The sequence below is a fragment of the Urocitellus parryii genome, chromosome 12 (assembly GCF_045843805.1).
Source record: "Urocitellus parryii isolate mUroPar1 chromosome 12, mUroPar1.hap1, whole genome shotgun sequence".
NCBI lineage: Eukaryota > Metazoa > Chordata > Mammalia > Rodentia > Sciuridae > Urocitellus > Urocitellus parryii.
This window is the reverse complement of record NC_135542.1, coordinates 4,616,119-4,626,201: the sequence shown is the minus strand read 5'-3', so window position 1 is coordinate 4,626,201 and position 10,083 is coordinate 4,616,119. Positions and strand designations below refer to the sequence as shown.

The window sequence follows — 10,083 nt, the reverse complement described above, 5'->3', positions numbered from 1 at the left end:
CTTCCTCCACTGTTCCCAGGGGCTACCACTATGCCCCTCCCTCTTGGGACTACAGAGAGGCCTCCAAATACCAGTGAGCCCTGATGCTCCCGTAGTTTTCAGGATAGTAGCCATCCCTCTTGCTGTTTGCTGGTATTTCGTTTTCCGTTTTAGCACCCCCACCCGCTTTCTGTACCCCAGAGCTACACCCTAGCCTGCCTCACTGTGATTGCTCCCTTTTACATGTGCTCCCACCACTGTGTTGTTGTCCACCACAAGGACTTAACTACAGTCTAGCTCTTAAGTGTCCCCAAAAGTCATGTGTTAAGGGTTTGTTCCATGTCCTATGGTGCTACTGGGAGGTAGCACCAGACCAAACCAAACCAAACCAATATGAATTCACTCATGTTAAATGCCACATTATACATCTGGAAAAAGATCTCAAACAGACCAGATTTTCAAAAAAAAAAAAAAAACTTAAAGGAAAAATATCTCAAACAGACTAGATTAAAAAAAAAAACAAAAAACAGGAAATTCCAGTTTACCCAAGTCAATCTAACAAGAAAGACTCTATGCTTTAACCATTAGCAACAACAAAGGTAACCTGAAATAATCTGACACTAACTGATCACCTTTTTTTCCCTCTACTATTTGGTTTTGAAAACCCACAGTTTATAAAACCTACTGTTCTACCATTGCCTGGTAGGAGTGCTTATTCTATCCTATAAAATGAAGCCTGCCCAATTCATGAATTGCAAATAACAGCTTCATTATTAGTCTATTTCTCATTGCCATAACAAAATAAATATCTGAGGCTGGATACATTATAAGAAAAACAGGTTTATTTGGTTCACATTGCTGGAGGGTCAAATTCATGGCTGCTGGCATTGGTTTGGCTCTGGTGAAGGCTTATACAGTCAGCTTATGTTAGTCATATAACAAATACCTGAAATAGTCAACTTGTAAGGAGACAAGCTTTATTTTGGTTCATTTAGAAGATTCAGTCCAAGATCAGAAAGTGCTCTCCTCACAGTCAGGAAGCCAAAAAGAGAGGCTGAGGAAGAGACTTGGGTCCCACAATCCACTCTGAGGGCACATGCCCAGTGACGTGAAGGTCAAGCACTAGTCCCTACTTCTTAAAGGTTCTACCACCTCCTAGTAATACCATGGGACATGGAACAAACCATTAACACATGACCTTTGGGGACACTTAAGAGCTAGACAGTAGTTAAGTCCTTGTGGTGGACAGCAACACAGTGGTGGGTGCACTGTAAAAGGGAGCAATCACAGTGAGGAAGGCTGGGGTGTAGCTCTGGGGCACAGCACCTGCCTAATGCAGGCAAGGCCCTGGGTTCCATCCCCAGTCCCTCAAAACAAACCAACCCCACACACTGAGGCGTTGAGGCAGAGGAAGCAGGCGGTACTGGGCACAGGAAATGACATCATTGCCTTGACAATGGATCAAACAGAACATGGAACCCTGGTATCCAGGCACCCACTTCACTGACCAAGCCATCCGAGCTCACTTGGTTGGAGCCACTGGAGGGAGAAGGATGTTCTCCTGTGGTTGCAGACAATGCCGAGCCTCAGGCTCCCAGGAATCTCAGGGGGGCCAACTAGCCCTTTTGTGGATACACTGGGTGAGGCTTCATCTTAGACGCCAGAGGCTCTGGCGATTGTCGCAGAGGAGCTCAAGAGTAACAGTGAGTAGCACAGGGCAGGTGAGCCCAGCAGGCCCTCTAGTCTGATCCCTGATGAATGGCCCAGGACTCCTATTCTGACTCTGTGTGTGTGTGTGTGTGTGTGTGTGTGTGTGTGTGTGTGTGTGTTTGTACTGATGGGAACTGTCCCATTGTGCTTTGACTCTAGTGTATTGGCACAAGTCATTTTTCTGTTTGTCACCATTTCCATTTTGAACCCACCATTCTTGGTCCCAACCCAGGATGAAAATGATCAGAACACGGAGGAGCCCATCAGGGTACAGAGCCTTGAACCTTCCAGGCAGGACCAGCTTAGGAATGAGCTCCTGCCTGTCATTTGTGGGAGGAACCTACAGTTCAGCAGCAACATGGGGTTAATCTCCTGGGATTCCATCCCCACCCAGCAGGTGCTGGATCTCTTGTTCCCAAGGTAAGCACCAGACCACCTAGCCCAAGTGTGTAGCCCCCTCATGCCTGGGTCTTGGGGCTGCCATGTACCCCTCAGGGACCCAAAGGCTTGTGATACCTAATGAGATAGAGGACCACACTCATAGTGGAATGTCAGCCCCGAATGGTACGAGTCCTGGAGGTGCCTGCCACAGCCTTGCAAGGGGAGTGAACTTCCCCTCTCAGGCAGAGAAACCATCCTGACTCCAGCTGATCCACAGAGGTCCGTGGAGCAGTCCCCACACACTGGGCACCACAGCTCAATGGTGTGCACTGAGCTCATTCCCAGGTGGACTCTGAGGCCAGGTGGTCTTTCTGGTGTGATGTTGGCTTTGTGAAGAACGTAGATCTGTGCCAGAGGCGTCTCAAGACTCAGGCCTTGGGAAAAGCACTTTTGGGTTAATAAAGACATGTTAGACGAGATCGGGCGCATTCAGGGTGGTATAGCAGCACAATTCACAATAGCTAGACTCTGGAATCAACCTAGATGCCTTTCAATAGATGAATGGATTAAAAACATGTGGCATTTATACACAATGGAGTGTTATGCAGCGCTAAAAAATGACAAAATCATGGAATTTGCAGGGAAATGGATGGCATTAGAGCAGATTATGCTAAGTGAAGCTAGCCAATCCTTAAAAAACAAATGCCAAATGTCTTCTTTGATATAAGGAGAGCAACTAAGAACAGAGCAGGGAGGAAGAGCATGAGGAAAAGATTAACATTAAACAGAGAAGAGTGGTGGGAGGGAAAGGGAGAGAGAAGGGAAACTGTATGGAAATGGAAGGAGACCCTCATTGTTACACATAATTACATGTAAGATATGGTGAGGGCAAAGAGGAAAAAAAAACAAGGGAGATAATTGAACAACAGCTGATGGGGTAGAGAGGGAAGATGGGAGGGAAGGGGAGGGGGGATATTAGGGGATCGGAAAGGTAGCAGAATACAACAGTCACTAATATGGCATTATGGAAAAATGTGGATGTGTAACCAATGTGATTCTGCAACTTGTATTTGGGGTAAAAATGGGAGTTCGTAACCCACTTGAATCAAATGTATGAAAGATGATATGTCATGAGTTATGTAATGTTTTGAAAAACCAATAAAAAAATGGAGTTCTGCAGAGATGACAGAGTTTGCCCAGGGTTACCCAACTATGAAGTGGCGGATCCCACACTGGAACATTCAAGTTTCCTTTAGCCCATATGGTGATATGAAGTGTACTACAAAAACACCTTTCATTTCATTCATTTAATAATCACTGAGGTACAACAGAACATGTTTTCTAATCACTAACACTTCAAGAATATTAGTAATAAGACAAATTACAAATTAATATAAATCTTTTAAAAAAACAATAAAATATGTTCAACATTATTGGAACTAAAAAAAAAATAATAAAGACATGTTAGTATACATAGTGGGACAGAGCGTCCTAGCTGGGACATGGCTGGACAGGGGCTTTGGACATGGCAGCTCCCACACCCAGAGATATGTGGGAATCAGAAGTTTGGGCTCATTCACTGATGAACATGGAGAAAGCACCCACTGTGTGAAGACACGTTTCCAGTCACGTTTCATAATTCAGTGAAAAATGGGGTGCAAATGACTGCCATTGTGTCCCTTTTCATGGGGTCAGCCTAAAACCGCAGGTGCCATGAGTACATATCCTCCATGGGACTGCATCCCTGACTCCATGAGGCATTACTGCACGTTGTCCTCTTCAGTGACTATGGTGGACCCTTGGACCAACTTCAACATGGAATGGGCTTGGGGTCAAGAGGGTGGGCTCCTGTTTCCAGAATAGGGACCTGCAAGGTGATTTGACTTGGGAAGGCTGAGGAAAGACTGCTCTGCCCAATTCAGTTTTCTGCCTGCAGTGTAAGGTGTGGGGCTTCAACAGTAGGAGGGGTAAGGCGGGGAGTTGTAGGTGGAGTCAGGGTCCTCTGGGGAAGGCCCTGGGATAATGGATCCCCCCACACCACACCTCCCTGTCCTCCCCCAGGGCCACAGAGATGTGGTCTGCACTCATGGGAGAAGAGAGGTCCACCGCTACTCAGGGGGACTCAGTGAGCTCACAGAGAATGAGGTAGCATTGCAGCCCACGCCAGGGGCAGAGGTGTCTCTTGAGCCCCGAGAAGAGTGGGCAGGAGGACAGACACTCCCAGAAGGTGCATTCCAGGTTGGAGAGCATGTAGCCAAGAGGAAGAAGAGTGTCAGGCCTGCCCAGAGGAGGGGAGAGCTGGTCAAACCATGGATCTAGCGCTCCTTCGTTGAAGGTTCTTTGCCTGTAGCGACCTGTCCTGACCCTGCCTGTACAGCCACTGTGTCTTGCCTGAGGTGGACTGGTGTGTTCAGAACCAGGGACGGTTCAGGAGGGTAGGGTCAGAGGTTTGCTCTGGAGGCCGTGGCGAAGGCAAGGCCAGGGTTTTGCTGACTCCACACCTGCCTCCCCACAGTGCCTCATCTTCCTTCCTGGGGACCTGGGTGAACTTCTACTCCGAGGCTTCCCATCAGCCTCCAGGCTCTCTGAGTCTGCAGCAGCTGCTGCCGTACATGTGGCTCCTCCTGAGTGGCTTTAACCTGGAGCACCAAGCACACCACCTGCTGGCCCAGGTTGAAGATGGCAGATCAAGCCAGGCAGAGCCTGAGAGCCAGGCGGACCGGGGTGAGTACCTAAGTACCTCAACACACCTCCAAACCATACCCCTCCAATTAGTGTAGCCCTGTATGAGTAGATGAGTCCACTGTCAAGGTGGAGGCACCCACCATCAAGTGCTTTTCCCCAAACCCACCTGTGATCATTGCTGCAGTGGGGAGAAAACCTTCAACACATGAGTCTTTGGGAACCAATCCAGATACAAAGTCTAGCTGTTTCTCTTTGATGGGTCCAACGTGAACTAAGAGGTACTGGGGTACAAGGGGCTATTTCCTTGAAAGGTGTTCCTGTAGTGGACCTCCTGTGCATAGAGGGTCCTCAGGGATTAATCAGTGGGGAGTCTTTGGTGGAACAGAAGCTGGATTCGGGGGCTCTCAGGTCTGTGTGTGAGACCTGAGCTGGCAGAGGCTCTCAGTTGTGGGGGATGTTGGGTAGTGTATTCCTTGAGTGTCACCTACCACGCCTCTGCCCCTGCCTTTCCAGAGCTGAGGGTCCCTGCTGATGCGAAAGTATATCACGGCCTGATTGGAGGAGTGCATTATGACTTTCTTCTTCGAGAAACAGATGCCAGCAAGTCGTTGAAGGTCAAACCAAAGGAGGTAAACAGCCACCTTCTTCACTCTTTACTCCTGGTGCCACTCCACATCCTCCAAGGGGACAAGAACCTCAGGTTCTGGATGGATGTTGTAGAATGCCCACAGAGCCAACTGCCAGGCTGGGTGGGGTGCAGTTGCTGGGCTTTGCTGATGTTGTCATCCCCCACAGTTCTTGGAACCTTCTGTGGCAGTGGCATCCAGGACCCCAGCAGCTGTGAGCAGCAGCTCTGCAGTGGCTGCAGGATCATTGCCCCAGGCCACCCAAAGCAATGAGTGCTGCATGAGAAAAGTCACCAGTAGCAGCTCCTCACTGCTTCACTCCAGCGAGCAGGTGGAAGACAGCCACGTTGTTCACGTCCTCCTAGAGGGACAGAGCCTGAGGGAGACAAAGCGCATCCCGGTAAGCCCGACAGCAGGGCTGCCTCCTGGGTGTCCACACAGTGGAAGGCAGGAGACACAGCCAACCCCAGGGCTATGGTGGGAAATAAAGAAGAGAGAGGTCCGTCTTAAGGGCTTGACCTGAGGAGGGAGAGCATCAGCATGCCCAGCTTCAGTGGTGAGTGGGCCTGTGTATTGTGGGTTTTGCAGGCCAGAAGTGCAGACGGAAGTGCTGTGGACAGATGAAGGCAGAGATATGTCCAGGGTGCAGGCTGCAGTGCCTAGAACTTGGTATTCTCAATGAGTGAAGTTGGAGCAGAGGAGGTGGCAGTGACTTGTCACATGTGTAGGAGGGGATGTGTTCCTGGTGGCAGGGAAGAGAACCTCCTTAGCATGACTAGGTGTAGGAATTTGGGGTCGGGATCACCTGGGCGGTCATGCCAAAGCTTCGGAAATGTTAGGCTTTGCATGTATGTAAATACGGAGCTAAAGGGGTTCTTGGCAGAATTTCTATGGATGTGCAGTAGACACGCTAATGCTGCAGGTGTCCAGCTGCAGAGGAGACATGTTCAGTGACTGCCAGTGCTGAGTCAAGTACATCATTACAACCAGACCCGCACCGAGCTTCCAGAGGCCAGGGCCTCTCAAAGCTATCATGAAGCACTCAAGTGCACACTCTTGTATCTGAGTCTGTTTTGTGTCGTGGCAGTCAGGACCCAAATTTTCAGTGCATCTGCCTCTTCCACCCACAAAGGCAGCCTGCATCCCAGATCACACTTGGTGCGCAGATCCCTGGCCCATTGCTCTCATCTCAGTGAGATGAGAGTGTGTCTGTGCATAGGCAGTTTGGTCCTTTGACATGAATGGAATGTGGCTCCCCAGGGGGAGGGGAGATGGCAGGTACAGGCAGATATTTGTACCAGGATTGTTCTAGTAGCACATTGCAAGAACCCAGGTGGTATATGGAGGACACACTCAGGTAGCAGGATAACAAGATTGTGCCCTTGTATATGTAGCTGAGATTTCTCCTGAATGTTTGACCACAGTCTTCTGGGTAGCTCTTCTAAAAGCCATTCTCTGATGACATTTGTCCCACCCTGATCCAGGTGACCTTTCAGGAGACGGTGACAAGCCTCATCCGCAGGGCCTTGGACCAAAATTTGTTGCAGCATGAGGATGTGGACAACTTTGAGCTGCTGTATATGATGTCTGAGGATGAGAGTAAGTAGGACAATCAGACAGTGGGGAGACATGATCCACAGTGGGCTCAGGATAACTGACAGCCAAGAGAAAGTGGGCCTTGGCCCCAAAATACCAAAGTGTGATGGGCCTGGCGGAGACTCTCAGGGGTTGTGGGTGTTTTGTGGTATAATCCTTGAGTGCCACCTAACAATTCTCTCCACTTCGCTCTGCAGAAATCAAGGTCTCTGACCACGCACTCGTGTGTCTGTCCATGAATCTGGGAATACAATATTTCATCGTGAGGAAACGCCCCCAGGTCAAGGGAAAGGAGGTAAACACCTACCTTATTCAAGCTGTGCATGTGCTGCCATTCCACTCCGACCTGAGGAAATAAGAAGCCTCAGCACCTGGACATATTTGCTGGAAGCCCATAGAGCCAACTGACAGTCTGGGGTGGCTTTCTGTTTCTGGGTTTGCTGATGTTCCATCCCCCACAGTTCTCAGAATCAACCTGCAAGTCCTCCAGGCCGCTTTCCCACAAGCAGGTGGGAGACACCTGCTTAATTCGTGTCCACCTAGAAACACAAAGTCCAGAGATGGCCAAGAGTGTTCTGGTAAGCCTGGGAGCAGGGGTGTCCCGTGGTGCTTACACCTGGGTGGGGAGCAGACACTGGTCCAATACCATGGACTACTCATGCCCTCTTGAATTTGGAGCTTCTGGATGATCAGGAGGATAGATGGGAATCAAGAAGGGAGAGGTCAGTGTGAAGGGCTGGAGCTGAGATGAGCGAGTGCAGCAGCTTGTCCACTGCCATGTCTGAGGGAGTCTGTGTGTCAGGTGGCAGCATGCAGTCCAGAAGGGCAGGGACAGGTATGGGTGACAGATGAGAATAGGACAGGAACTAGGTTGCAGGTTCCCTTGTATGGGATGCTGACGTCTATGGAGGAGGACAGCAGTGTGAGGTTCTGCATGTTCCTTGAACAAGGAGCTGAGAGAGTCTCTCTGCAGAGTCGATATGGATGTGGAGCAAGCACACTAAATGTCCAGGTAACCCAATGACCACCCTTGCCGGATGAGGTGCCCTCCTACATCCCAGCCAGCACTGAGCCTCTGGAGGCCAGGAGCTCTCGTGGCTATCTTTCAGCACTCCTGTGTGTGGTCATGTTCCTGGGTCTGTTTTTGGCCCTGGCAATCCAGACCAAAGCCTCTAGGTTTTGTGCCTAGGCCATTCCCAATGCCGCCTGCATCCTCGGGCAGACCTGGGATCTTGGAGGCTATTGTCCCATTCCTCCCAACTTGTGGGATGAGATTGCATCTGTATGCAGGTAGTGGGGTCCTTTCACTCCGAGAGGAGTGCAGCTCCACAAAGAGCAATGGCAGGCCCAGGAAGTCCTATGTACAAGGATTGGGCTAGTAGCCTGTGGGAAGAGCCCACACGATGAGCAGGAGGTCAGCCTCAGGTAGTAGGGTCATGGGTGTTGCACTTGTATTTAGAGTGGAGGTGCCTCCAGAATGCCCCTGCCCACTGTCCTTGAGTAGTCACTTCAAGGCCCATTTCCTGAAGGCCTGTCTCCCATGCTGCTCCAGGTGACCTGCCAGGATAGGGCTCCTGTCGTCATCCGCAGCGCCCTCGACCTACACTTCCTTACTGAGGAGAATCCAGAGGATTACGAGCTGGGCCAAATCATCTCTCGCCGTCAGAGTAAGTGAGAAAATCAGATGGCAGAGAGCAAGGGTCAGGATGTGGACTCAGGTCAACTCTTAGCAACAAAGAGTAGTCTCTGACCCCCAAGAACACTCCAACAGGTGTGTTGGGTTCGTGCACAAAGCCAACTGCGCTTCTGCTGGTGGAAGGTCTTGAGGTCCAATAGTATACCCCAGTGGATATTGCGGCTCCCCACCAGGTGCCCTCCCCTGGACATGAACAGGCATCCAAAGCTGACATCTTTGAGGAGTGAGGAGGAAAGCCTCTCTCCAGGAGCAGTATGTTTTCATGGTCTGGGATAGGAGTGGTTTCAAAGGAACATGGGAATGCATGGGCTAAAGAGGGAACTGGCATTTTGTGGACTGAAGCAGTACTATTGAAAGCCTTCTGTGTGACCAAAAAACCACTGCCTGGGCAGAGCATTGCCAGGATTCTAGCAAGCAGTAACAGGATGAAATTGGGAAGAAAACACAGCCTGGGAGACAGCCTGAATCATCTGTTTTTGCATAAATTCCATGGTCTTACGCACCTGAGTCCACTAGGCAAGGAGTGATCACAATAGCCAGGTTGTGATCCCTAACTAAAGTCAGATGAGGGCTTCCTGAGCACTTAGCCACAGAGCTCATCTGATAATCATGCCAGCGCCTTTTTGTTGGTTGGTTGGTTGGTTTTTGTGAGCCAAACACCACAGCAGCCATTATCCCAGCCTATGTACCCTGAAGACCACCATCCCTATGAGTTCTAGGATCACTTGTCTCCTATCTTAACCTACTGTTAGGTTAGTAGAGTCTATGGAAGAGGAAGTCTGTCTGGGGCCTTGGTAGCCTAAGAAATTCATAGCAGAGATCTCCACATCCAACCCAGAAGGGATGGAGAACAGGCTCTAGGTTAGAGGAGGGTGACAGGAAACACATGTTCAGAGGAAGGAGAAGCGGCTGTTGTATTCCCCCACTCGGGGTCATGGCACCACTGGGCCATACACCATGTTGGAGGGAAGCAGTCCCTTTGCTGGTCTTTGGAACCATTGTTCTCAGTAGGGCAGTATTTGGAATGTGGCCTCCATTCTCAGAAGCCTGGTCCACATGGAGGCGGGCTCCACCAACGCAGAAGCATGGCTCTAACGTGGTATCCGTGCTGGTCAGCCTGTCCTCACTGTGGCCATACTTGAGGAAAATAACTCAGAGGAGGAATCCTAGGCCTTTTCTCTGGGTTTCATAGCTTTCTCTTTGGTTGTGCACTGAGGCTGTCCATAAAGCTCTAGTGTGTGGCAGTGGAGAGCTCCTCAGCCCTTGCCACAAAGGCATAGACTGGGAGAGAGAGAACGAGGCTGGCAGAGAGGGAGAGAGAGAAAGATGGAGAGGGAGGACCTCTACTTGGAGAATGAGGATTCAGTGGAGCCAACAGGAACAAGGTACTGTTGCCCAGGGCACAACCCT

At 50.1% G+C, this 10,083-nt stretch overlaps 1 protein-coding gene across 1 annotated transcript; it reads left to right on the top strand.

Annotated features, from left to right (window-relative positions):
• Positions 1–2,047: 2,047 nt before the first annotated feature.
• Positions 2,048–8,652, top strand: LOC144249835 (uncharacterized). Its single transcript, XM_077792033.1, has 8 exons — positions 2,048–2,109; positions 4,586–4,794; positions 5,269–5,384; positions 5,551–5,781; positions 6,866–6,980; positions 7,175–7,272; positions 7,439–7,555; positions 8,530–8,652. The coding sequence occupies exons 1-8, from the start codon at positions 2,048–2,050 to the stop codon at positions 8,650–8,652; spliced, it is 1,071 nt and encodes a 356-aa protein (XP_077648159.1).
• The last annotated feature ends 1,431 nt before the right edge of the window (positions 8,653–10,083 follow it).

Coding starts and splice junctions, on each gene's coding strand:
- LOC144249835 (XM_077792033.1), top strand. CDS start 2,048: ATGGGGTTAATCTCCTGGGATTCCATCCCCACCCAGCAGGTGCTGGAT. Junction 2,110..4,585: donor CTGGATCTCTTGTTCCCAAG/GTAAGCACCAGA, acceptor GCCTCCCCACAG/TGCCTCATCTTCCTTCCTGG. Junction 6,981..7,174: donor TATGATGTCTGAGGATGAGA/GTAAGTAGGACA, acceptor TTCGCTCTGCAG/AAATCAAGGTCTCTGACCAC.